The sequence below is a fragment of the Mustelus asterias genome, chromosome 15, assembly GCF_964213995.1.
Source record: "Mustelus asterias chromosome 15, sMusAst1.hap1.1, whole genome shotgun sequence".
Lineage (NCBI taxonomy): Eukaryota > Metazoa > Chordata > Chondrichthyes > Carcharhiniformes > Triakidae > Mustelus > Mustelus asterias.
Genome location: NC_135815.1, coordinates 23,886,740 through 23,913,931, shown reverse-complemented (window position 1 = coordinate 23,913,931; position 27,192 = coordinate 23,886,740). Strand labels below are relative to the sequence as shown.

The 27,192-nt window shown below is 41.5% G+C and overlaps 1 protein-coding gene across 2 annotated transcripts in view; it reads left to right on the top strand.

Annotated features, from left to right (window-relative positions):
- The window catches only part of foxn2a (forkhead box N2a), a 64,083-nt gene that overhangs the window by 14,946 nt on the left and 21,945 nt on the right, over positions 1-27,192 (top strand). For both annotated transcript variants that reach the window (XM_078229656.1, XM_078229657.1), the window contains exons 3-4: positions 5,782-6,334; positions 21,026-21,153. In XM_078229656.1, coding sequence (XP_078085782.1) covers positions 5,795-6,334; positions 21,026-21,153 — 668 coding nt within the window. In that variant the 5' untranslated portion in view covers positions 5,782-5,794. The remainder of the gene's footprint in view (positions 1-5,781; positions 6,335-21,025; positions 21,154-27,192) is intronic.

The window sequence follows — 27,192 nt, the reverse complement described above, 5'->3', positions numbered from 1 at the left end:
TCTGAGTGAAGGTGGAGGGTGATTACCCGCTACTGTGCATTCCATTATGTGAATTAAGATCCATTTTCTTATCCTGGTGACGTTGTGGATCCATTCATGGTGTACAATTTTGCCTTGGAATGAGGGAACTGAGTTTAATAAGCTGTATAGGTGGGGTAAAATGCACATAATCACAAAAGATGTGATTTGTGGCTTTGATTAGGGCTGTTTCAATGTTGTGGCAGGAGCAGATGCCTGTTGAGAGAAATTTAAACATGAAGTTGTGGGTAAGATTTGAGAGGCAACAACATGGTTAAGCAAAATTGGAGATTTGGGTGGCTGTTTGCAAGGATAGAGATGTTGAGAGTAAGGATTTAGGGAAGGGCCACAGTATGTGAGAAGAGGGGATCAGTTGTAGTTTCAGCTATCATGGGGGTCAAGAAGTAAAGTTCGGATAACCAGCAGTTTGATGGCAATGGGGTCAAGGCAGCAGTGCTGGAGACAAGGCGATCTTTGAAAGGGCATTAAGGGAGATGGGAGTCCAAGAAGAACAAATGTTGCCTTGATGGACAGGTAAAGTCGCCAAAGTCCCAGATGACCAGAGGCTCTCCTCTCCTTTTGAGGGGAGGAGCTGATTGGTGGTGTTTTAACCTGAGGATCACCACACCTCAGGCAAGGGGCAGTGTTGAAGAGGCAGACCTTCATGAATAAACTCATCCAGTAGGGAATTGAACCCATGCTGTTGGCCTTGCTCTGCATCATGAACCAGTTGTCCAGCCGACTGAGCTAAATCGACAATGGGCAGGGGAGGGTAGAAAGGATGGTCTCAGTCTTACAAGGAATATCATGAGAACTTTTCACTTGTTGGAACTGATGCAGGACAAGGAAAAGGGATCAAAGGTGAAAGTTGGTGGTAGAGAAAAGAAGCCATGGGCTATCTTTGGTCTTCAAGGTGGTTCAGGAACAGTAGGTGGTTTTGGGATAGGAGGATGAGGCCTAATCCATCTGATGATGGATGGCTAAATCAGCTCTATGTCAGTTGCCCTTGAGCAAGTGTTGGGCAAATGGCATGAATGGGAGAGATTTTTACGCGGTATAAATGGCATTAAGGGTAATGTGAGAGGGGGTGAACAGATGAATAACTGCAGAGGTATTGTGGTGACTTGAAGGCCAAAGGCATTTCTGAGTTTGAAAGTGCAGTCATAAATGACTATGGGGAGATTTTTCAAACACCAGATGCAGGAAGATGTGGATGTGGAATGGGACAGGAGGATGTAGATAGTGAGTGATGCAAATAAATGGTCACTTGATTGGCACCCCATCCACCAACTTCAACAGTCATTCTCTCCACCAACACGCACAGTGTCAGTAGTGTGTACCATCTAAAAGATGCACTGCAGCAACTCAACAAGACTCCGTCGACATCACCTTCCAAACCCGTGACCTCATCTAGAAGGACAAGGACATCAGATGCATGGGAACACCATCACCTGCAAGTTCCGCTCTATCATGCTGATGTGGAACGATATCACCACTCCTTCAACTGTTCTGGGTCAAACTCCTTGAACTCCCTCCTCAGCAGTATTATGGCTTTACCTACACTGCATAGACTGCAGCAGTTCAAGAGGTCAGCGCACCTCCACCATCTCAATTTGAGATTGGTAATATATGCTGGCCTAGCCAGTGACACCAAAGTCCCGTGCACGAATATTTTTTAAAAAGTATGGAAGGAAACCATTTGGTCTGTCATGGCTCTAGCAGATCTCAGAAATCTCAGCCTTCCCCCCAATAAACATGCAAATTAGTCCTCTTCTAATGCATGTCCAATTCCCTTTTAAAAATTCCTATGGAATCTGATTGCACCACCCTTTCAGGTAGCGCAGTCCAAATCCTAACTTCCTGTGTGAAGAAGTTTTTCAGTTTCCCTCCAGTTCTTTTGCCAATTATTTTCATTTTGAATACATCTATTATCTTCTCTGATTGAAAGAACAATCCCAGCATAGCAGCATAGAATAGTGTGGGACAGAAGGAGGTCATTCAGCATATTGAGCCTGCTCTGGCTCTTTGGAAGAGCAATTCAGTCACTCCCACTTCTTTGCTCTTTCCTTTTATCACTCTAATTTTTTTATCCTTCAAGTAATTATCCATTTAATTCTTTTGAGTGCTACTATTGAATCTATATTCGCCATTCTTATCAGGCAGTTCATTCAGATCACTTCTCCAATCACTCCATAAAACTGAACTCCCTCATCCTGGTGAAGCTTTTCTGTGCACTCTCCTAGGCCTTGACATCTGTCTTACACTGTGGCACCCAGATTTGTGCTCAATACACGAGCTGAGGCCTAACCAGAGATTCGTAAAGATTTAACATAATTTCTCTTGTTTTCGTATTCAATGTCCCTACCGACAAGCCAAGTATCCCATATGCTTCCTTAACACCTTCTCTACTCACAGAATCCCAGCCGTGCAGAAGGAGGCCATTCGGCCTATCGAGTCTGCACAACTTTCTGACAGAGTACCATACCCAGGTCCTATCCTCGTAACCCCATGTATATACCCTGCCAATCCCCTTAACCTGCACAACTTTGGACTTTGGGAGGAAACCCACGCAGATACTGGGAGAAGGTGCAAACTCCACACAGACAGTGACCTAAGGCAGCAGTGCTCACCAATGCACCACCATGCTGCCCTGGTTGGATAACAATGTAATGTGTAGAAATGGATTTTTAACTTTTTAGTCTTTCCCAAGAGATGACTTGGCTTTTGGTTAGTTCTGAGTGTATATATTTTTGATGCACACAGTATTGTCGACAAGTTTGAATGTTGGATGGATCTTTTCCTGTCCATTCTTCCTTATTTCTGTAACCTTCTCCAACCCCTACAATCTTCCAATATCTTAGCTGTACCAATTCTAGCCTCTGGCACATCACTGATTTTTATCATTCCAACAGTGGCAGCCATGCTGGAATTCTCTTCCTAAATCTCCCCATTTTTCTACCCCTCTCTCTTTTTAAATTCTCTCCTTTATAATCTCTTTGACGAAGCTTTTGGCCACCTGTCCTGATGAACTTTTGTGGATCGGTGTCAAATTTGGTTTGAAAATTTGAATTTTCAAACCAAATCCTTGCCTTGAATGTTTTTAAGGCAAGGATAGAAAAATTTTTGAACAGTAAAGGAATTAAGGGTTATGGTGAGCGGGCGGGTAAGTGGAGCTGAGTCCACAAAAAGATCAGCCATGATCTTATTGAATGGCGGAGCAGGCTCGAGGGGCCAGATGGCCTACTCCTGCTCCTAGTTCTTATGTTCTTATTAAAATAAACTGAATCATTTTGGAACATTTTACTATGTTTAAGACACTATACAAATGTAAGTTGTTTTTTTTTTGTTCAAATTGCACTTGTGGTACCAGAGGATATTGGAAGCCATGGAAATACACCCCAGTACAGGTTCAGCCTTCAGGAAAGGAAAAGCATTGTGAAGGGTGAGATCGACACTGACAGAACTGAAAAGAATAACTCATACATCAGCGGAGTTGATAAATTTCAAGCCTCACGTGTACAAAGCCATGTAATGAATTCATGGAAAAATGGTGGGACATTGAGGTTTCAGATTGTTTTTGTGTAGGTGCCCTCTTTGTACTGGAATGGGTGGGGCAGAGCCTAATGGCTGGCTGTTGAGTTGCTGAAGCAGGTGAGCATTGTGTTGCTAATTGGATATTTTAACTAAATACCTACTCAACGGTATGGCTGATGTCTTTAATGGAAATGCTCAGGGGAAAAGGATAGCAGTCAGAGCTGTAAATAAAGCACTTTTATCTCTGGTATTATCTTGATTAAGTGTATTGTTCGGTGGTGTATCATACAAAAGACTGAATATTTTGAACTGACCTAGTTAGCAGCTTCATAGAAAAGAATTTAGAAAAACATGACTTTTTTATGGCCTCAGAATTTATTTTGATATAATGTGCAGTTAACATAAAATTTGTTTTTATTTTGTCAATGTAAGGATGATTTTTTTTGTCTGCCTTCTTCAGTGAGATCGTTCTTTGTTTTTTCCCCCCTTCCCCCACTTTAAATTGTTGTAGGTCTTTGACGCTCTAATTAGTGAGCAGTTGAGTTAAACTTATTTTGTTCACAATGGTGATCAGATTAGATTAAACTCAAGCACATTTAATTTAAATTGAATCCAGTCTGCCAACTGAATTATCTGGAAATATTCAATGGTGCTTTTATATGTGCAGGAAGAACAATTGCGAGTTGGGTTAGTGGTTTATAGGTCTAATACCTTGGTATGAGATTAAAACGTGATTTACAAGGGTCTGAAATTCTTACCCCCACTAACAGAAAAAAGTAGACCAGTGAAAATGGTGAAGTGCTATATTTTCTCCAATTTTTTTTGTTACACATTTCAAAAACTGGAATTTGTGTCTCAGTTTTCCAGCATATCTTGGTTTTCTGCTGTATCATAAGCAGCCATTCCACAGCCTAACTGTGGTTCCTTTGTGCGATTAGGGTAACATTTGCATGTTTGGCCGTTTTCGCTCCTAAAGGTTCCCTATCCATGGTATGATTTGGGCTATTCTCACAGGTTACATGATTCCAAACCCCCCAAAGCTGTTTTCACCTTATATGCACATGCAGGGCAAGGAAATGCACACTCACTTCTCAACAGCAGCTGCAAGGGGGTGCTTTAGTCGAATAGTTCCTATTAACAACTTGTATTTATATAACACCATTAATGTGGTAAAATGTCCCAAGGTGCATCAGAGGAACATTATGAAACAAAATATGACACAAGCCAATGACTCGCAAACGCTTACTCTATAATCAACCAAGAAATTTCTAGGTTCAAGCCCTGCTGTTTTCTTAGCTGCTTTCATCTATGACTAGGCTAACATCAGTCCGTGAGTATGAATCATCAGGGTTTAAAGTTCAGAACCAGGAAAACCACAGGCAAGGTTACCACAAAATAGAGATGAATGCTGAAAAGGGCTGAGTTAGATGACTACTTGCCTTGAGGTTATGAAAAGCATTTTATAAGGGCAACCTCTTTCTCCCAAAAGAAACAAAGGACAAATTGTTCTGGGGTGATGGGGAGTTAGTGGGATGGGGATCATGAATCAGGTGCTCCAGTGCTTGGTGCTGGAACCAGTCATTTACTTCAATGATTTTGAGTTAGAAACTGAACAAAAAAAATGATTGCTTTTTCAGATGATGGCAAACAGGGTGGGGCAGTGGAATGAGAGGAAGCAGTTCAGAAATTAGAAAATGAGTTGGATAGAAACTATCCATCAGTGGTGATAGCAGATAAAATTATTCCACATAGAAAGGAAAAATAGGTGGCAATTGTCCGAGCTGGTAATGGTCACAGCTTTGGGAGCTGCTGTCGAAGAAACCTTAGCAGGTGGTGCACTAGTGGTGGAGGGAATGAGCATTTAAGGAGAGGTAAGATGGAATGTTAATTAAGCAGGCTGCTTTGTCCTACACCTTCATGTGACAACCTGTTATCCTGAACCTGCCCATCTTATTCTGTACCTTTTTTGTTAAAAACTTTTGTGCAGTGGTTTATTTGTATTCCTCTTCAATCCGAACAACTGAACCTTAACCCATGAGAAATTGTGACTGTCAACCATATCTGACTATTTCACAGAGCTGTCATCTTTCACTATCACTAAGGACGGCCATTTTAGGGATAGAACTTGTATTGTTGGCTGTTAAGAATACAATGTGTTATGATAGAAGTGATTAGAGTGGAAATAACAAGTTTGTCCTCTCACTACCTTCATTTTTCTTTGCCTGACAGATGTGACGCTTAAATGGGTCCAATTATTGGCATGTCTCCAACAAAGAAAGCTGAGATCCCAGGTATAGGTGAAACTTGCAACTTGAATTCAAGTTGCCCAGTGGACATTCTTCCAGAGATGGCTGGTGCCACAAGCATGAAAGCCATTTCTGAAGATAAAGTAATAACCGATGATGAGGAGCTTACAAACCTGAATTGGCTTCATGAAAATAAAAACCTCCTGAAGAACTTCAGCCTGGGTAATGAGATGCTTCGCAGTGTTAGTCCCACACGTGACATCACTGAAGGAGATGCGTCGCCTTCATCTCTTTCAGATTCTCTAAACAATGACAATCGTGGATTGAACTCCAAGCCTCCTTATTCTTTTAGCTGCCTTATTTTTATGGCGATTGAACACTCAGCCAGAAAATGCCTTCCAGTTAAGGATATCTACAATTGGATCTTGGAACGTTTTCCGTATTTTACCAATGCACCCACTGGCTGGAAGAACTCTGTTAGGCACAATCTCTCCTTGAACAAGTGTTTCCGGAAGGTGGAGAAAGACCATGGCAAGGTAAGTGTACATTGTTCAGTGTCTCAGAGTAACAACATAGAAAAGGTTGCTGCTTCCTTAATAGCTCAGCTGGTAGATGTACTGAACAGTGTGAGTACATATACCAGCAAGGCCAGATTTGATTTCTGGTCTGTATATGCTGATCCTGTGCTTCTTCATGTTCGGGACAATTCAATAAACATGAATATTGGTGGGGGAAACTGAACCAGAATCCCTGCTCCAGATATGTTAGTTCATGACAGAATTCCTAGGGTGAAGGGTTGTCTAATGAGGAAAAATTGAGCAGGTTGGCTCTTTGCTCATTGAAATTTAGAAGAAGAGGTGATCTTGTTGAAATATTTAGGATTCTGTGGGGGCCTTCACAGTGTAGTGCTAAGGAGATATTTCCCCCATGGAGATATCTGGAGCTGGGGGTGTGGTTTCAGAATAAGAGGTCTCTTGTTTAAGATGGAGATGAGGAATGTCATGGATGAAACTTGTGTTTTCTTACTGCTGCAATCAATATGTTTTGTGTGTGAGGAATGTGTTTTCTTATCCTCCAAGTGATTGTCCCAATTTAAATAAATCCAGCAGCTTGTTTTTTTTGTGAATTTTTGGAAATAAGTAAGATTGGTTATTATACACTTGCCCTGGAGGTTTAGAACATGATGGGAACTTGGCCACTTTTCACTCACACAAAGATTAGAAACAGATGAGGGGGAAAAAATACAACTACAATTCACTTTCCTTCAAAGCATGCCTGTAGTTTCTTAGATGAGTTGATGCTTTGGTTGAAGTAAAGTTCTTGTAAGGCGAAGGATTTGCAACATGCTGAAAGATTTCTTATGATGAATTTCCGGGAACATGGTTCTTAGGTGAACTTGAAGTTGGAACAGGTTGAGGAAAGTCCTCCTCTCTGTTAGGCATTTCCCACCTTTGAGGTATTGCTGTTTATTCATAGAATCATCATAGAAACCCTACAGTACAGAAAGAGGCCATTCGGCCCATCAAGTCTGCACCGACCACAATTCCACCCAGGCCCTACCCCCATATCCCTACAGATTTACCCACTAATCCCTCTAACCTACTAAGGGCAATTTTTAGCATGGCCAATCAACCTAACCCGCACATCTTTGGACTGTGGGAGGAAACCGGAGCTCCTGGAGGAAACCCACGCAGACACGAGGAGAATGTGCAAACTCCACACAGACAGTGACCCAAGCCGGGAATCAAACTCAGGTCCCTGGAGTGAAGCAGCAGTGCTAACCACTGTGCTACCGTGCCGCCCAGTTTATTGTCTTTGCTGCTTGGATGTCTTTGCAGCTGGTTAATGGCTTCCAATGGAATCTATCTGCAGAATATTTCCTTAGTGTTTTAAAAGCAGGCAACAAATATTGTTGTGACCTGTTACAAGTCCAAAGTCCTTTTCCAAATAAGGTGGGTATACATCTTTAAAGTTTAAAAGTGTATTCATTGTGTCACAAGTGGCCTTGCATTTAACACCACAATGAAATTGTGAAAATCCCTTAGTCGCCACACTCAGGTGCCTGTTTGGGTAAACTGAGTGAGAATTTAAACATGGCCAATGCAGCTGCACAGTGGTTAACACTGCTGCATCACCACACCAGGGATCTGGATTCAATTCCTGGCTTGGGTCACTGCCTGTGCAGAATCTGCATGTGTCTGTGTGAGTTTCCTCCAGGTGCTCTGGGAATCAAACCCGGGTCCCTGGCGCTGTGAGGCAGCAGTGCCTCACTGAGGCAGCACTTTGCCACCCTTGAGACAGATAGTGTCTTTGTGTCTGAATGACCCATTCAATTTGAACTTGCTCTTTTTGAATTAGTGAAAAGACATGGGGGTGCATTTTCCGGTCCCGCCAGCATCACTGCGAGTGGGTTGGTAAATTTGGTGGAAATTCAAAGGCCTCAGCAGAGACTTTTGGTCTTGGGCGGCCCGACTGGAAAAATTGCACCAAGGTGTCAACATCAGTGTGGAAAGTTCCTTTTGTTCCCTCTTGAGACGGGAGTATTTAAATCTACAAGACAAGTCAGATGATTCTCGTGCCACCATCTTTCGCAGCCTTTTGTGGTTTTTGGAATTATAAAGTATTGACTGAAAGTCCATAATATACAGAAGGAATTTCTTCTCTGAGGGTCTTTAGTATTTGGCTTTACACCTAGAGAGAAAAGGAGGCTGGGTTATTGAATATATTAAAGGCTGGGTTAGCCAGACTTTTGATGTCCAGGGAAGCCAAAAGTCATGTGGTGGGGTTGCAGGCAGGAAGGTGGAGTTAAGGCCATTATCTTATTGATTAGCAGAGCATGCTCAAGGAGCCAGCCTACTCTTCTTTCTTGCATATCTAAGTTTGCTTGTGATTTTTATTTGTCTGAGCTCATTAAGAATGGACACCGGGGGGAGATACTGTAGGAGTTCTGTAACTGTTTTACTGAGCTCCTACATCGATCTGCAGGAGAGTGGTTGATGTATGTAAACATACTGAGAGGTTATTAGTTATGATGGAGTTGCAAGTCTATGGAGTGATAGTATTTGAATAATTAATGGTAAATAGCACAATGAATTTATAATGAATTTTTAAAATAATATAGTAACTTGTAGGAGTACTTGTATTTACTAACCTGTCCTTTTAAGACAATGGTTCTCAAGCTTTTTTTTGTTTGAAAAATCCTTTTTCAAATGGATTGGTAATCCTGGACCTGCCATCTAAATTACAGTACTTTCTGATGATACTCATAATGTGAAAGTAAAGAGTTTTAATAATGCTTTAAGAAAACAGGATTTACTTCGAGATCACTGAGATGGGTGTGCCTGCTTTTTGTGGCAGAATGAATCTATCCCGGAGGAGGCCTGGGAAAGCAGGAGTATGAGGGAAGCACATCCCCGGAGAGCAGGAGTACTATGGGAACAGAGCCTGGAGAGAGCAGGAGCACTGGAGGAGTATAGCACACCTCCTGCTGCCACTCACCTTGACCACAGAGCCCTCCATGGTTCCCTTTTTGCTCAGCTTTAAGGTTGGCACTGTGTCACTGATCTGCTGGAAAATCTCTGTAAACTCCAGTTTAAGGACCACTATTGGGTCATAAGTCTCTTGTCAAATGAAAGCAAATTTCTTTTGCTACTGAAAAGTTCTCCAGATAGGCAGCCATTTTTCTTCTTGTTAGGGAAGGGCCAGGTTATCTCATAGAAAAAACAGCAGGAAATGACTGACTTTTTCTTTGCTTTTTTAAAGATTGTTGAACTGTGATCATTTGCTGTTTATCTAAAATGCCATTTCAAAGGTGACTCCTGAAGTATGAAGAATGTGGATCAAAACTTTTTAATGTGCATTTGTTTATACTTTTCTGTTATTCAGTATTTTTTAGCCCTTTGGCATTCGAAAGTAGAATTTTACTCTCAAAAAGGCGAAAATCTGTATTTTAAAATGTTCCTCCCACCTGCCCCTGTGATGCTAATAGAGAGAGAATCTGATGCAAGGGGCATCCAATTAGTTAGACTTCAAGAACATAATGTACATAATTAGTAGACATTGGCACGTCTGGTAATTCTGGGTTGAGCCACACATACTGTGTCCGAGGATCGACAAGAAGTGGAACCTGTAAACTACTGCAGAATCTTATATCAATAGGAGTTCTGCCGGTCATTATGGTGCTTTTATCAGATGTTCTGGAGAAAAACCGAAAGCACGTGACAGGATTTCTCTTGCAAGTACTGTTAAGGATAAGTAAACTTTCAGAAAAGCGCTGCTAATTTTGAGTGGGCACTATACAGCCTTTGGACTCAACATTGAGGTGAACAATTTCAGGTCATTTTCTCTGCCCCCTTATTTGCCAATAGCAACTGTTGATGATTCTGCTAGTTCTTATTGACCCCTCTTCTAAATCCACCTTTTATTTCTTGTCTCATCACCATTTCCTTTTGCCTTGCACCATCATCCCTTTTCTAATTTAATCTCTCCTGCCTTCCACCCCATCAGAGACTTTCCCTTTTGTTCTTCCTGCTTTCCCTGTTTCTGTACTTAAAACATTATGGGCGGAATCTTCCCAAAAAAATTCGAAGTGTCATAAAAGTTTGAAAATGGGAGTGTTCCACACTGGTCTTTTGGGTGAATTTGGCACTGCAACCTCCTGGCACTGTATAAGTTTTTCTGACTGTTGGGAGCTTTGTGACCTCGGGGGCTGGGGGCAGAGCCTAAGTACGCCAGAGAAGCTGGCTGCAGAGCACTCGGGTACCATTGCAAAGGGCGTCCCGGGAAATCTTTTCCCACAGACATCGGATCGCCTCCACCCCCCAAAACTATCACTGGCGGCATTGCTAGCCCCAAACCTGTACATGTTGCCGGCATCGGGACCCTCCTGATGAGTCTCCTGGCGGACCCTCGACATGTACAGACTCAATTTTGAATACCAGGTCGACAACAAAAGAACAACGGACTTCACAAAATGTCAGTGGAAGAAATTGATGGGGAAGCAAAATATTTAGTATGGACTGAAAGGAACAGAGTGTCCACCTGCAGTTTAAAGCAAAAAAGACAGTTATTTGGGGAAAACTGTTTTTCTGAACTCCTGTCTGTTAATTTGCTTTTTCTTTTTTCAGATGCTAAGAGGCCTGCTAGGTTGATATTCTGATCCCTGCAAAGTGCAGTTGACAGAGGCTATAAACAAGTGTAGCTAGAATGATTGTCTCATTGCTCTCTAACTCTGTAACCTCATTCAGTCTTCCAACCTCCCACTAAATCTTTTATAATCCTCTCATTCTGCCCTGTTGTGCATGTCCCCCATCCTCAATCCCATTGTTGACAGCCTCAGGTGCCACATTCAGAAATTCAATCCCATCTCCTCCTTTCAAGACTCTCCTTTACTGAGATTCTGATCCCTCCTTGGAGCTCGTCATCTATTTTTTTTATTATGCTTCCGTAAAGTGCCTTGGGATGTTTTTCTATGTTAGATGCAAGTTGTTGATAATGTAACATCTTGATTACATTCAATTTTTTGTGGTCAGGTCATGAGTCTAATTATATTTTATTAATTCATAAGACTTGGGCATCTCTGGCAAGACTAACATTTATTGCCCATCCCTAATTTCCCTTGAGAGGCTGGTGACAAGTCACCTTCTTGAACTGCTGCGGTCCATGTTGTGAAGGTACAACCCAAATGTTAAGCGGGGAGTTCCAGGATTTTGACCCAATGACGATGAAGGAATAATACATTTATTTCTAGATTAAGGTTGAGGTCCACCACCTTTTCTGTATCCAATGAGCCTGGCATTGATGTCAAGTGGAGTGAATTGAATTGACTGAGGACTGGCATCTATAATGGTGGAGACTTCAGGAGGAGGCCAGATGGATCATCTATTTGGCACCTCTGGCTGAAGATCATTGCAAGTGCTTGTATCTTGTATTTTTGCACTCGTGAGCTAGGCTCGCCATTATTATGGATGGAATGTTCATGGACCGTCCTCGTCCTGTTAGTTGTTTAATTGTCCACTGCCATTCATGTCTAGATGTGGCAGGACTGCAGAGATTTGATCTGATTTCTTGCCAGTGGAATTGCTTAGCATTGACCATGGCAGGCTGCTTTCGGGGTTTAGCATGCATGTAACCTTGTGTTGTTGCTTCACCAGATTGGCACCTAATTTTAAGTTTGCTGATGCTGTAGCTGGCATACCGTTCTTCACTCCTCATTGAATCACGGTTGGTCCCACGATGAGGGTAAAAATGTGGGATTTGCTGGGTCACTGGTTGGAAATTGTGTTGTATATGTTGTCTCTCAAGGTAACGTGCTTCAAAAGGATGTTGGCAACCATACATCTCCATGTTAATCATACTCCAGAGTTATAGATCATCTTCGTTGGCGGTACAATCACCTAGTTTGTGAGGCTTATAAAAAAGATTGTTCTTTTACCATTGATCTTTACCATCAGGATTAGGCTTTCTCTGTATCATTTCTTACTACATGCCCAAGAAATTCAAACTGTCTGTTCCTGATTTTGTTCAACAGAGTCCTTCTGGTCTCATATTTTACTAGCACCTCTCACTGGCAGTGTGGCCTGTCCAAGATAATTTCATTAATACCTAATGTTCATAATTCATAGATTTTAGAGGTATAGCTTTTTAGTTTTAAAAATTGAATTTAAATGCAATTTCTGTGGGCAGGGGGGGGAGAGAGAGAGAGGAGGAACCCAAACATCTAGAGGTTGGCTTCTGATTACTTGATAGAGCAAAAGGGTGAGAGTCTTTAAACAGCATGTAAAGTTTTTGAAGTTTATTTATTAGTCACAAGTAAGGCTTACATTATCACTGCAATGAAGTTACTGTGAAATTTCCCTAGTCGCCACGGTCCGGCGCCTGTTCGGGTCAATGCACCTCACCAGCACGACTTTCAGAATGTGGGAGGAAACCAGAGCACCCGGAGGAAACCCACGCAGACATGGGGAGAATGTGCAAACTCCACAGTGACCCAAGCCAGGAATTGAACCCAGGTCTCTGGCACTGTGAAGCAGCAATGCTAACCACTGTGCTGCCCCATGTTGTCTTACTTAGCTAAAAACTAGAGATTTGACATCAGCTGTTATTCCAGTAAACGATACAATTTATTCATATTGTTTCCCAAAATTAAGGAAAGCTTGGAATTAAAAGGGAGTTAACTTGTATTTCTACCTGGGAACAGCTGTGTGTGTCAGATAGCCATGGAGGTGGGTGGAGTTTAATGAGATTCTTTGTTTTGAGTTATCTTGATGAATTCAGTAAGGGAATAGCCAGCAGGCCAGACTGGTTCAGAGAAGTAGCTTCGAATCTTTGTCAGCTTTGGGTCTTATGTCGCTTCTAGTTCCTTGGAAGTCAAAAGGTAAAGTCAGACTTGCATCTGAACTGAGGTAAATGCTAGATCTATCATCCGTGACTCGGGGTGCGAGTGGGAGCTGGTATTCAGTATAAGATAAAGTTGGTAAGAGCAGAAAATACCCAAAGAATTGTTTAGCTGGATGCTAAAAGAAGAAATCTACAGTAATCTTTGCAATAAAATGCTGTTAACATTGTTGCGGGTGGAGCTCTGGAGTAATCAGTCTGGTTGCTGTTTGAATCCATAACAGCGGTCTATTGGAAACCAAAGGTGTTTTCTGATCTTGTAAACCACTTCCCAGGAGTCGCGGGGAGGCCCATGGGTGAGCTGGTGAATGGTTGAGGTCAGGAAAGAAATCGAAGGGTCGCCAAGCCAAAAGCTTATATCTTGGCAAATAGTTGCAACAGTGAAAAGGAATTAGTGAGAGAGGTGAGATACCTTTTGGTTTTAGTTCCAGCGAAGAAAAGTGAATGAATGTTAAAGATTTTGTGTGATAAGGATATTTTATGGTACATGTCTTTAAAAGCTATTGTCAAATTAATAGTGCTTACTTTGTTTAATTTGATATACAAAAATATTTTCCATGAAATCGTATGGCAGAGCTCTATTGATTAATTTTGGAGTGTTTGGATTTTTCCTTTAAATTTCAGCAGTCCCTAACAGGATTGTAATACAGTTTGCTGTAGCTAATGGCCCGAAGAACCTCATGGATGCTCAGTTCAGAAGACAGAACAAATCTATCTGCTATCTGCTATCTCATTTAGCGTGGTGGCAGTATCACACAGCATGAGGTAATGGAGGAATCTGGGACATTAGCTGAAAGATACCAACTGCAACTATTGCTATTTTGGGCTGTTGCTCGACTAGTCTCTGGGACAGTTCTCCTGATTTTGGTATCACTTCCAAGATTAAGGGGACTTGTCAGGGTCAACTGCGCTAGCTGTTTGTTATGCCGGTGCCTACGTCCTGTTTTATTCTTATTTGACTTTTTCATAACCGTTTGATACAACTGAGTGGCTTGCTAGGCCATCTCAGAAGGCAGTTAACTGTCAAATGTAGGCTATACTGGGTAAGGAGAGCAGATTTACTTCCCTAAAAGACATTGGTGAACAAGATGTTTTTTTTACCCAAGCAATCCAATAGTTTCATGGTTATCATTACTGAAAGTAGCTTTTCATTTAATAAACTAAATAAAATTCCCCAGCTGATAACTGACAACTCGCATAGCTGAATTACTCATTCAGTAACACCAGCATTATGATATCATACCCGTCCGTATATGTTTACGGCTTTTGTGCATCTTTGGCCTTGTGTAGGGAAGTAGCCAAAAGGGGGTGGGTGAGATCTAAAAGGATGTGGAAACATCTCCTTGAATGTTCACAAACTTCAAATAGGAATCAGTGGTCAGGAACAGCAATCCTGGCTGATTTCTTTTGCACTGGGTTTAATTAAAGCATCTATTTCAAAGGTCCATATGAGCTCAGCTATCTTCGGAAGGATAAAAGCTCACATCCGAGGCCTTCCTGGTTTCAATAGCCCAATGCCACAACATCTGTGGGCTATCATTTTGTATGCTTATCGTGCACACAATTCCAACTTTTTTCAGATTGCTGAGTGTAACAAATGAAATTAGCTCACCTAACCCAGTTAATAACAGTATTGTTTACATTAACAAATTTATTTTTTATATTTTTCTGATATAGAAACATAGAAAATAGGTTTGGGCCTTTGAGCCTACACCACCATTCAATATGATCATGGCTGATCATGCACTTTCAGTATCCCACTCCCGCTTTCTCTCCATACCCCTTGATCCCTTTAGCCACAAGGGCCATGACCAGCTCCCTCTTGAACATATCTAATGAAGTGGCCCCAACAGCTTTCTGTGGTAGAGAATTCCACACGTTCACAACTCTGAGTGAAAAAGTTCTTCCTCATCTCAGTCCTGAATGGCTTACTCCTTATTCTTAAATTGTGACTCCGAATTCTGGACTTCCCCATAATAAATAATATTTTGCTTTTAATTTTCAGAGTTTGGTGGTAGAATTTTTATATTACTTTTAACGGGGAGGAGGGGTGGGGGAGAAAACCTTTACAATTGGTTACATTTGCAAAGCATTCAGGAAGTTGCTAAGCGGGTATGGGTTTCATTTTGTGGCCTGGTTTTGAGTTGCCTTGGTAACGCTTCCTTTAGCTCTATCAGTTTTTGACCTGCTGGTAATATAATACATGACTGTGATCTGGCTTAACTGGATAAGAGTGTTAATGCTTGTCGGCAAAGCATGTGCTTCCTGTCTGTCGAAATTTGTTCCTGATTCAGGCCAGATCAGAATAACTTCACACAAATGCAGTGACCAGAAGTTTATTCAGAAACTTATGGATACTACTGTTTGTGATGAATCAATCTCAATCGTCTCCTCCCCCATTAAAAATATAATCCTTCCAGCATCTGAATTACTCAGACTTACTTCACAGTCTGAGAATAAGGGATAAACCATTCAGGACTGAGATGAGGAAGAACTTCTTCACTTAGAGGGTTGTGAACCTGTGGAATTCTCTACCATAGAAAGCTGTTGGGGCCAGTTCATTAGATATGTTCAAGAGGGAGCTGGACATGGCCCTTGTGGCTAAAGGGATCAATGGGTTTGGAGAGAAAGCGGGAGTGGGATACTGAAAGTGCATGATCAGCCATGATCATATTGAATGGTGGTGCTGGCTCAAAGGGCCGAATGGCCTACTCCTGCTCCTATTATCTATGTTTATCTCTCAATTTTAGGACATTCCTGACCTTTATTATTGTAAACTTGATGTATTAATGAACTGCCAGAGTACAGGCCTTAATAGAACATGTGTCAATCTGTGAGAGTATGCAGCTTATCTGAGAATGTGCAGCTTATAGTGTAATTATGTGCCTGACGGTGGCCTAACTTATGAGAATAAGGATTTTGCGATGTAATGGTGTATCAATTCAGTAAGCATCAGTTTCCCACATCAGTTAAATCACCTTTGGTGGCCTTTTGTCTTACGAGATGATTGTTTGCACCTTGGTGATCAACTCTGTATTAAACATCGCCTGGTGTGATTCAAGATCCCCATTCTGGCATGGCAATCTCTCACATTCGCTGCAGAGGAAGACAATGAGCTGCGAATGTGCAGTATTCGCTGGGCTCTGTTTGCTCGGTGTCCTTTTTTCAGTCCGCTGAGCGTTCGGTTTCTCCTCGCATCTTCCGATGCCTACGGTCATTTTCCAGTTGTCAATGACAATGCCCACCATATTCATATCTTTCTTCCATACCCAGTCCATATGGTTGTGGCCCAGTGACCAGTTTACTGTACAAAAATGCTAGATAAACAACCAACATCCATCCAATGGCTCAGCCACATGCTCCAGGACTTCCGAGATGGTTACTTAGTCCTGCCAAGACATACTGAGGATACGTTTAAGACAGTGAAGGTGGAAAACTATGCAACCTCTTCTACCTAGTATATGCCAGGTCTCGCTACATGAAACAGGTGCACTGAGGATGCAGACTTGGTCGACTCAGTTTGGTGTTCTAGGTCAAGTTGCTGCTGTTCCACACTGTTAAAGCACAGTTTGCATTATGTGTAAACAAAACACTACTTGACTAGCACAAAGTTTGTTCCGTAATATGTTCATCATGATTGTGACTTGCAATAAATGGGGTAAGCTCAAGACAGGAGCATTTCGTCGAATAAAATGGAGCAGTTGCATCCCACTGGGCAGAAGATTGTGATTAACAGTTTAAAATTGAGAGCGCCCATACGAGTAGTAACAGCCTAAATTGGTAGTGTATTACCTGGAACCCTGGTGTTTTATTTCTGATTGACACTGACTTTGAAGAGTTTAAATGGTGCAATAAGTGTCCCATTGAAAGCTGTGATATTTGTGACGGGCTTGTTTTCAATGTAGTGAAAACAGCGCAGCATATTGTTTATGCAAGCTGCAATGAAGGGTGATGTTTCCACAAAGTTTCTAAAGCATACAGGTGTGCCCTGTGATCTGGCTGTTCAATACAAAATCTACTTCCAGACTGGAGAAGAATTATCTGTTCATAGAAAACCACCTTAAAGAGACAAAATCACTGGACAAAGAAATGAGAAAGCAAAACCATTCCAGTCCTGTCACAGCTTTCAACAATGCCAGGACTTAGGAGTTTTGTGTGTGTGGCTTTGTTTGAAGCTCAGTTTCTGTTTTAAGGCACTTTTTCCCTTCTTCATCGCAGTCAAGATCAGAGAAATGTTGGTTAGATTTATGATCAGAGAGTCTAATCAATAACAAAGCCACGCCTACTTTTAGAAAACACATTCAAATTGATTGCAGTTTGAAACCAAAATGAGAGAGAATTGTGCATATGTTTCCTTTTGCATCTTGCTTTCTGCATCATCACTGACAAGGGTGGGGAGATGGTAAACCAGTCTCAGTCTATCATCACTTGAAAGCTAGATGCTAAGGAGAGTGTTAATGGCTATCAGGAATTATGTTTGTTAATTAATTTCCCTATTTGGTCATTTTTTTTTAAAAAGGATTTTCATATGGTAGTTCCCACAGTGGGATAGTTAAAAGCAGAAATACTACGTTACATCCTACACTGGTTGACATATGCTGCACCTGACACTCTATTAACTGTTCAGTTTAGGAAAAGTGTTTTTTAACGATTTAGTTAATTTTCTTTCTCAAATACACTGTGAAACAAAGACTGAGTGGTTTGGGGGAAGAACCAGAAGTTGAAAAATGGAGGAAGAATGAAGGGGAACCAAGAGAATATTGGAGGTTGGTTCTAAAGAAACTGTACTGCCCTCAGAAATCTGGCACGATCCCCTGCCTAGTTCAAGATGAAATGCAAGCTACGATCCTCACCAATGGAACTACCATTAAACCTAACTCATTAAAGATTGGGGTCAAGCAAGGCTGTGTCATTGCACCAGTCTTCTTCTCCATCTTCCTTGTTCACCTCTTGCAAATTACCCACAGCCATGGAGATAATTTGCAAAACAGACAGGAAACTATTCAACCTTCAATCCAAAATCACTCCAGCTCCAGCATGTAAATGATGCCTGTGTATATGTTAACTCAGAAACTTTCTCTGGAGAGCATGAGCAAATGGATCTTCTACTAAACACCATGAAAAATAAGGTCCTCCTCCAATGAGCGCTTCAGCACAATAGCTGCCCCCATCAGTTAAAATCCTGGAAAATGTGAGCCTTCCCTCAACAAAGGCAGATATAGACTCCAGAATTAATTATTGCCTCCAACGTTCCAGCTCCGCCTTTGTCTGACTGAGGAAAGAGTTTTTGTGGGTCAGGATCTCAAACCCAAGACCAAGGCCATGGTTCACTGTGCAGCAGTGGTCCCTGTGCTACAATATTCTTTGGAGACTTGGAACTTTAAAGCAGGCACCGCAACAGCAAGAACCATCAACAGGACAGCACTGCACAGAAGTAACAGCCCAGAAAGTCACTTAATTTGACCATAATTTTTAAGTTACATTGGAATGTCAGGATTAAACTTTTGTCCTAGTCAGAAATACTTATTGAAGAAATCAATAGTATGTGCATCTAGTAGGGAAATGAATAGTTTTATGACGTATGAAAGGTGTTATCCACATTGTGCATTACATTCTGTCTCCCTCTAAAACATTTCTGGAATGTCCAGATCCCTTCTAGTAATTTTCACAATGTTTGATAACCAGAGTCTTGGAGTAATCTTTCTTACGTAAGAAGCGAAACAAGAGAGGAACCAGTGGGTAATGTGAAATAAATCAAAGCAGATACAAGAAGTACCGCAGGGCAAAATCTAGGCAACAGTAGTAACTTAATGAAGTTTCAAATAATTATTGAAAAAGACATGACTAAGACAAAAACCAAAGTAACATTGAAAAAAAAGTTGATTCAATGGAGATGAAAATAGATAAACTGGATTTTTTTTTATATGGAGTGATAGAACAGCAATGGAAAATGTTTAAAACTGTGATCAGTAGAGTTCAGGAGAAATCTATTTTGCTGGAAAACAAGGACAAACCAGCCAGTAATGAAATACTGTGGCTGAATAAAAAAAATCAGGGTAAAATTGAAACTGAACAAAAAGGCAGACACTAAGTGTACAGACAACAAAGAAAGGATAGGATGATGAAAGGAATATAAAAGGGTTAGGAAATAAGTCAAACAACAATTAGGAAAGCAAATAGGAACTACGAAATTAAGTTATCTCAGAGTATAAAAACATGTAGTAAAGTATTCTACACCACAAATAAAATAAAAATAAAAATTGGGACAGGATCACAAAAGGATAAAGTTAATGGCAGCTAAATGGTATAAATATTGAATGCATTGCCTCAGTATTTACCATAAAATGAGGCAGGCATGACATTAGAAGAAAAGTTTAAAATAAAGACTTATTAAAGACATTTTAAGATTAAAATGGGAAGATAATTGATAACTAATCATACCTAATGAGAATGAAACTCTTGGTTTGGATGTATTGCATCTGCAAATATTAAGTTGGGGGAAGACAGTAGAGGCACTATTATATATATTATGTATATGTAACAATTCATTAGAAACAGGAATAATGCCAGAGGGATGGCAGGTAGCTAATGTTATTTTCCTCAAAGCCTGTCCACTATCCATCCACAAGGCACAAGTGAGGAGAGTGATGGAATACTTGCCATATGCCTGGATGAGTGCAGCTGCAACATTCAAGAAGCTTGGCACCATCTGGGACAAAGTGGCCCACTTAATAGGCATCCCATCGACCACTTTCAACATCCACTGCCTCTACCGCCAACGCACAGTGGCAGCAGTGTGTACTGTCTACAAGATGCACTACAGCAACTCACCAAGGCTTCTTTGACAGCACTTGCCACCAAGAAGGACAAGGACAGCAGATGCATGGGAACTTCACCACTTGCAAATTCCTCTCCAAGCCCTACACCATCCTGACTTGGAACGATTTTGCCGTTCCTTCACTGTCACCGGCTTAAAATACTGGAATTCTCTTTCTAACAGCGCTCTGGTGTATCTAAACCACATGAACTTAACAGTTCAAGAAGGCAGATCACTACCACCTTCTCGTGGGCAATCAGGGATGGACAATAGCCAGCAATGCCCATGCCTGTGAAAGAATTTTTGAAAAATTAATCCAATAGGGAATTCAGGAAAAACTTATTTTATCCAATAAGTGGCTATAATGTGGAATGTGCTACCACAAGGAGTAGTTGAGGCAAATAGCATAGATGAATTTAAGGGAGAGGCTAAATATAAGCACATGAGGGAAACCGAATAGAATGATGTGTTGATAGGGTTAGATGAAGTAGGTGGGAAGAGGCTTGTGAGGAACACAAACCAGCATAAATCAGTTAGACTAACTGTTCTGTTTCTGTGCTGTACACTTAATTCTGTAGTGTAAAATTAGGGAACATAGTCTCAAACACACTACGTAACATGCAGAGACATGTGCATGCAAAATAATCTCCAATCCTAGATTTGTTTTGGGAAAATTCCATTATCACGTTTACTCATTATTATTAATAATTACAGCCATGGATGAAAATGTCAGTATCAGAAATTTATGTATGTTGTCATGTTTTTGCGATAGCGTAACCTCCAGGAGAGGAGTGGAAAGAAAAAATTGGCTTTGGCAAGGAAATAAAGTAAATTAAAAGCTAAAAAATGAGATGTGCTGTGGAAGAATAACTGAGACAAATGCGAAAGGGCATGTCCGTTAAACTACAAGATCATTGTTTTATTGTTGATCTAGGTTATGAATATTAGCTGGTGTATGGCTGATGTATTTGATGGCATGAAATAAGATTTTGCTATTTGTGATTCTCTCTTACAGACTGTTGGGAAGGGCTCACTGTGGTGCGTCGACCCACAGTACAGGCCAAACCTCATTCAGGCCCTAATGAAGACTCCATATTATTCAACCACACAAGTCTTCTGTACACCTCCAGCCTCGCCTCCAAGGTAAGCACACAATTCTCATCAGCTTTCTCACTTTTTTCCCCCACAGGAAAACGTACAGGTATTTGATTTATTATTGACACATGTATTAGTAAACAGTGAAAAGTATTATTTCTTGCGTGCTATACAGACAAAGCATACTGTTCATAGAGAAGGAAACAAGAGAATTCAGAATGTAAAAGAGTTAGAATGAAGTTTTGGAAGCATAGAACGAGAGTAAAAAAATAGAATTAAAAGGTATGCTGGGCACAGCTTGCAAGAAGTTGCCTCGCTCCTGCGCCCAATTTGGGAGAAGGTATTGAGGATAATGCTTTTTTTAAAAAAATGCTGCTTTTGTGATTTGTCATATCAATTGCATTATTTACGCCAAGAAGATCCTGAGTTGAAAATCTCCTGAAATGGGAATTTCTGGATTGTCCAGGAGTTGCTAACTGGTTTGTACCAAGTTATCTTATCTCAGTTGGTGCAGTGCTTCAAGAGCATAAGAAATCAGAGCAGTAGTAGGCCATGAGTGATTTATATTTCCGCCTGCTACTCCAATCCCTTGACTCCCTGAGAGAACAACAATCTTTGACTCCCTGAGAGAACAACAATCATCTGTCAATCTCAGCCCTAAATATTACTCGACACATGCACAACCTGCTGGGGTAGAGAATTCCAAAGACACACAATCCTTGCAGTAAAGAAGATCTCAGTCCTAAATCCACCTCTCTTCATGAGACCATCTCCAGCGAGAAAGAAACCAAACATCTGCTCTTGACTGAACTGGACCAGCCATATAAATACTCTGGCAATAACAGCAAGTCAGAGGCTAGGCACCCTGTGGTGAGTAACTCACCTCCTAACTCCCCAAAGCCTGTCCAGCATCTACAAGGCGCAATTAAGGAGTGTGATGGAATACTCTCCACTGGCGTGGATGAGTGCAGCACGAACAGCACTCAAGATATTTGACACCATCCAGGACAAGGCTGCCCACTTGATTGGCACCCCACCTATTACTTCAACATTCTCTCCCTCCACTGCTGATGCACACTGGCAGCATTGTGTACCATCTACAAGATGCACTGAAGCAACTAACCAAGGCTCCTTTGACACCACCTTCCAAACCCATGACTTCTACCACATAGGTCAAAAGTGGCAGATGCATGGGAATACCACCACCTGCATGTTCCCCTCCAAGCCACACACCATCCTGACTTGGAATTATATCACTATTATTTCACTACTGCTGGGTCAGTTTCCTGGAACTCCCTCTTAACTGCACTGTGGGTGTACCTACATCACATGGACTACGGTGGTTCCAGAAGGCAACTCGCCACCTTCTCAAGGTCAAGTAGAGATGGCCTAGCCAGTGATGCCCTAATCCAGTGATTCCCAAAGTGTGCGGCGCGCCACACTGGTGCGGCGAGAGAGGATGGCAAGTGTCGCGGGAAGATTCAAGGACAATCAAAGAAACATTTAAACATGGTTTAAACAAGCATTGTTTTATACTTTCTGGATGTCCCATGATTATATTATAAAGTAGTTGTGTTCTATGTTATGAATCAAGCACTGCTGTGTTTTTTTGTTTTTGAATGTATTTCTTATCAATAAAAAATTTGGTGTGGTGCGAGCAAATTTTTATTTCGAAAGTGCGGCCCAGTGAAAAAAATTTGGGAACCACTGCCCGAATCCATGAAAGAATAATATATAAAAAAGATGCATTACTGTTAGTCTCTCTGTCTAAGTCATTAAGATGGCTGTAAGGAATTGCAGCCCCTGCACTGATCTCTCTGCTTCCTGCCCATTAACCAACCTTCTGTCCATGCTAATATATTATCCCCCAACTTCGTGCTCACTTATCTTGCCGATTTGATTTATTGTTGTCGCATGTATTGTTATACAGTGAAAAGTATTCTTTCTTGCGCATTATACAGACAAAGCATACCGTTCATAGAGAAGGAGAGTCTGCAGAATGTAGTGTTATAGTCATAGCAAGGGTGTAGAGAAAGATCAACTTAATGCTAGGTAGGTCCATTCAAAAGTCTGATGGTAGCGGGGAAGAAGCTGTTCTTGAGTCGGTTGGTACATAACCTCAGACTTTCGTACCTTTTCACCGATGGAAGAAGGTGGAAGAGAGAATGTCTGGGGTGCATGGGGTCCTTAATTATGCTGGCTGCTTTTCTGAGGCAGCAGGAAGTGTAGACAGTGTCAGTGGGTGGGAGGCTGGTTTGAGTGATAGACTGGGCTTCGTTCATGGCCCTTTGTAGTTTCTTGTGGTCTTGGACAGAGCAGGAGCCATACCAAGCTGTGATACAATCCGAAAGAATGCTTTCTGTGGTGCATCTGTAAAAGAGAGTCACAGTGAACATACCAAATTTCCTTATTCTTCTGAGAAAGTAGATGTGTTGGTGGGCCAGGACAGGTTCCTGGTGATCTGCATCCCTAAAAACTTGAAGCTCTCGACCATTTCTACTTCGTCCCCATTGATGTAGACGGGGTATGTCCTCCACTAAGCTTCCTGAAGTCGATGACTATCTCCTTCGTTTTGTTGACATTGAGGGAGAGATTATTGTCCTCGCACCAGTTCACCAGATTCTCTACCTCTTTCCTGTACTCCGTCTCATCATTGTTTGAGACCTGACCCACTATGGTGGTGTCATCAGCAAACTTGAAAATCGAGTTGGAGGGGAATTTGGCCACACAGTCAGGAGTATAGTAAGAGGCTGAGGGGCACCTTGTGGGGTACCTGTGTTATGGTCTGCTTTGTGTCACCACATAGAGTGCCTTTAAGAAACAACATGTTTAAATTATATCCACTGGTTCCTCTTTTCTAAGTAACATCCCCACCAAAAATTCTAATGAAGTTGTCAAATATGATTTCCCTTCTGCAAGAAAATGTTGACTTTGTATGATCGTACCATAATTTTCTCAGTGTATTGTTAAGACTTCCTTAATAGAAACCAGCATTTTCTTGATGACTGATATCAGGCTACCTCTCCTGTAGTTCCCTGTATTCTCTCTCCCTCCTTTCTTGAATATGCTGTTACATTTGCTAACTTCCAATCTGCTGGGACAGCTCTACAGTCTAAGAAATTTTGGGACATCATAACCTGTGCATCCACTGTCTCTGCAGCAATCATTTTTAGAGGATGAAGGCCATCAAGTCCTGGGGATTGTTAACTTTCAGTCCCTTAAGTTTCTCCGACACATTTCCTCTGCTAATATTAATTATCTTACATTTTTCATTCTTATTCACCCCTTGGTTACCCTCTATTTTTGGTATGCAATTTGTATCTTCCACTGTGAAGCTGGACACAATATTTGTTCGTGGTCTCTGCTATTTCAGGTTTATCGGCAATATCTCTAAAATTATATTTAGCACAGACTTCCATAGCAATACCGAGGACGGGGTAGCATTAAATTGTATGCTCGATGAAACAGGTTCATTTATATGATCTGGAACTTGAATTTGCTGTGAAGTGACCTGCTTTAACAGCCTGGAAGTGAATTGGGATGTTACACTTGATAGAATATTCCATATCAAGCTTGTCCAACAGTCAGTCTGTGTGCTGGACAATGGCCTGCTACAACACCTCTCTGTCAGGCCTGGAGGTGTGACTGGGTCCTGGAGCTGGAGCAGGGCCTGCAGTGGGGCCAAGGCTTGCAGATGGACCTGAGCCTGGAGTGGAGCCTGGCCCAGAGCTGGGTTGGGATCTGGCGCCAGGGCCAGTAACCATGCAGGGCCTGGAGTTGAACCCACTGGACGCTGGGGGAATGTGCAAGGGACCTACAGAGAGACTGCAGTTATGTGTGAGTGAGAGAGAGACTGTGTGTGTGTTTCAGACTGCGGGTGAGAGAGCGAGAGACTGCGGGTGAGAGAGAGCGAGACTCTGCGGGAGAGAGAGCGAGGGACAGACAGACTGCGGGTGTGTGTAAGTGAGAGAGAGAGAGAATGCGGGTGTGAGTGTGAGAGAGAGAGTGACTGCGGGTGTGAAAGGCTGGCTCACTCCCAGTTTCAAGGTTCTCATTCACCCTCACCTGCAAACATCGCCACACACACACACTCTCACCTACTCACACACAGGGTGAGTGAGTACCGTGAGACTGGAAGTGAGCCTGACACACACGCGCACACACACACACATCCCCTCTCACACACTATTGGGCATCTTTGTTTATTACTCATCTTTTAAATGATCAATTTTTTGCTCAGCCTACCTCCGCTTTTAAAAAATAATTCATGTTCAATGTTGTGCCAAACCATCTTTCCGAAATTTGCTCATTGGTCTCTTGAATGAGGAAAAAATATTGAAATGTGTTTCCCCTGGCCCACATGAGAAAAGGTTGGACAAGCTTATCCTATATTTGTAGTGTTTAACTAATGTGAAATGGATGTGCAAGAGCAGTAAGATGTTTTAAGGCAGTGATTGATTTCACTTCATCAGGACAGAGGAATCAATTGAGCTAGTTGGCGTGTTACTATGGGAACACTTTGGGAAAAATTGTGTTTATTATATTATGTTGCTTGGCGACTAATCATGTGTGTGTCATACTGGAATAATCATATTTCTACACCTCTTGTCTGAAAGACTGACTCAATGAGACTTCACTGACAGCAACTTCCAAATATGGAGATTGTGAGAGAATTTTTTCACCTTGCAAAGGTCAGGGCATCTCCATTAAAAAGTATACTGTTCATTATCAACAGCTATGGCCATTTAGGTATGCTGTCTGATGTGCACGGCATCAGGAATGTGGCAGATGGGTGTGGTTGAAAGGTCAGTGTTCTGCTGCATAACCAGGAAATATGTGGCCCAGATAGCGATTCATTTAAACACAACTTCCCAGAATTCAAGATCTGCTTTTACATGCATTCTCAGCCCAGATAGAAATTGTAGGATACAGGATAATAGATAACTGTCTCTTTTTATTATTTAAGGGTGGGCAGATGAACAGAAACCTATTTTGATTTCAGATCACTTCAAAAGATGTTTTCTTTATCTTCCCGGTGCTCTCTGATGACTTACTGTAGTAGAGCTCTATTGAACAGGAGACAGTGCTGGGTTAGCCAATATGAGCTGGCTCAGAAGTTGTGGTGTGTTCATCAGCTTCAGTCTTGGCCTGGCTTAGGGAATCTGTGTTCCTAATAATTACCTAATGACCCCTGCTGGAGAATGTGGGTTTGTGGATATTGGACGAGAGCCTGTTGGTCTAAGTTGCATTGTTCTTTCATGATAAAATAGCTTGTCAAAGAGAATTGCCTAGGTTCACATATCTAGAACAGCTGCTTATGTTAGAGGGTTATCATTGTCCTTGGAACATTATCCCAGCAGCAATTACTTGCCAGCAACCATAGGAGAGTAGGGGAAATGTCAGATTAGGGAATACTTCATTGTGAACTCGGTGTTAGTTTAATACAAATTTCCATTAAAGAATAGAAAATTACTTCCATGTAGTCAGACACCATTCTCACTTAAGACAATGCTGCATGATGGTGAGCACCATTTCAATACTTATTAAGAGATAAAGTGGCAAGGATAAACAATCCTTGCTGCAGTAATACACTTCCTGATAATTAGTGCAGAAGAGCAAGTGATGTATGAATAGGTTGCATGCTTGTTCTTATCCTGGGAACTTTTAAGATATATATAGTATATATTTTTTTAATAAATGACTGACTTTAAACCATGGTCTAAAGTTTTTCTGGAGAGGTAATAGGATGGTTTAGAAGGAATGCTGGCTATGTGAAGATTGCTATGGTGATTGTATTGCATCAATGTTTCCTGCCTTGACATGTTGCTTAAGGGATACTTAAATATTCTTAACTGTTTCAAGCCCTGCATTTCAATAAATTTATTTTTATTTTGCCATTGCTCCTCCTCCTGTTCCAAGTACACAGCCTTTTCATACATTGTGTTTGTAGCTCCCTCTTACCAGTCCAGATATGCAGATGCCAAGTGTCCCTGCTGCTGCCTAGTTTAGAGCAGCTAACTTAGCCAGACAGAGAATTGAACCTGTAATGTTCCAGCTCTGTATGGTCCAATGCTTTGCTACCCGGTA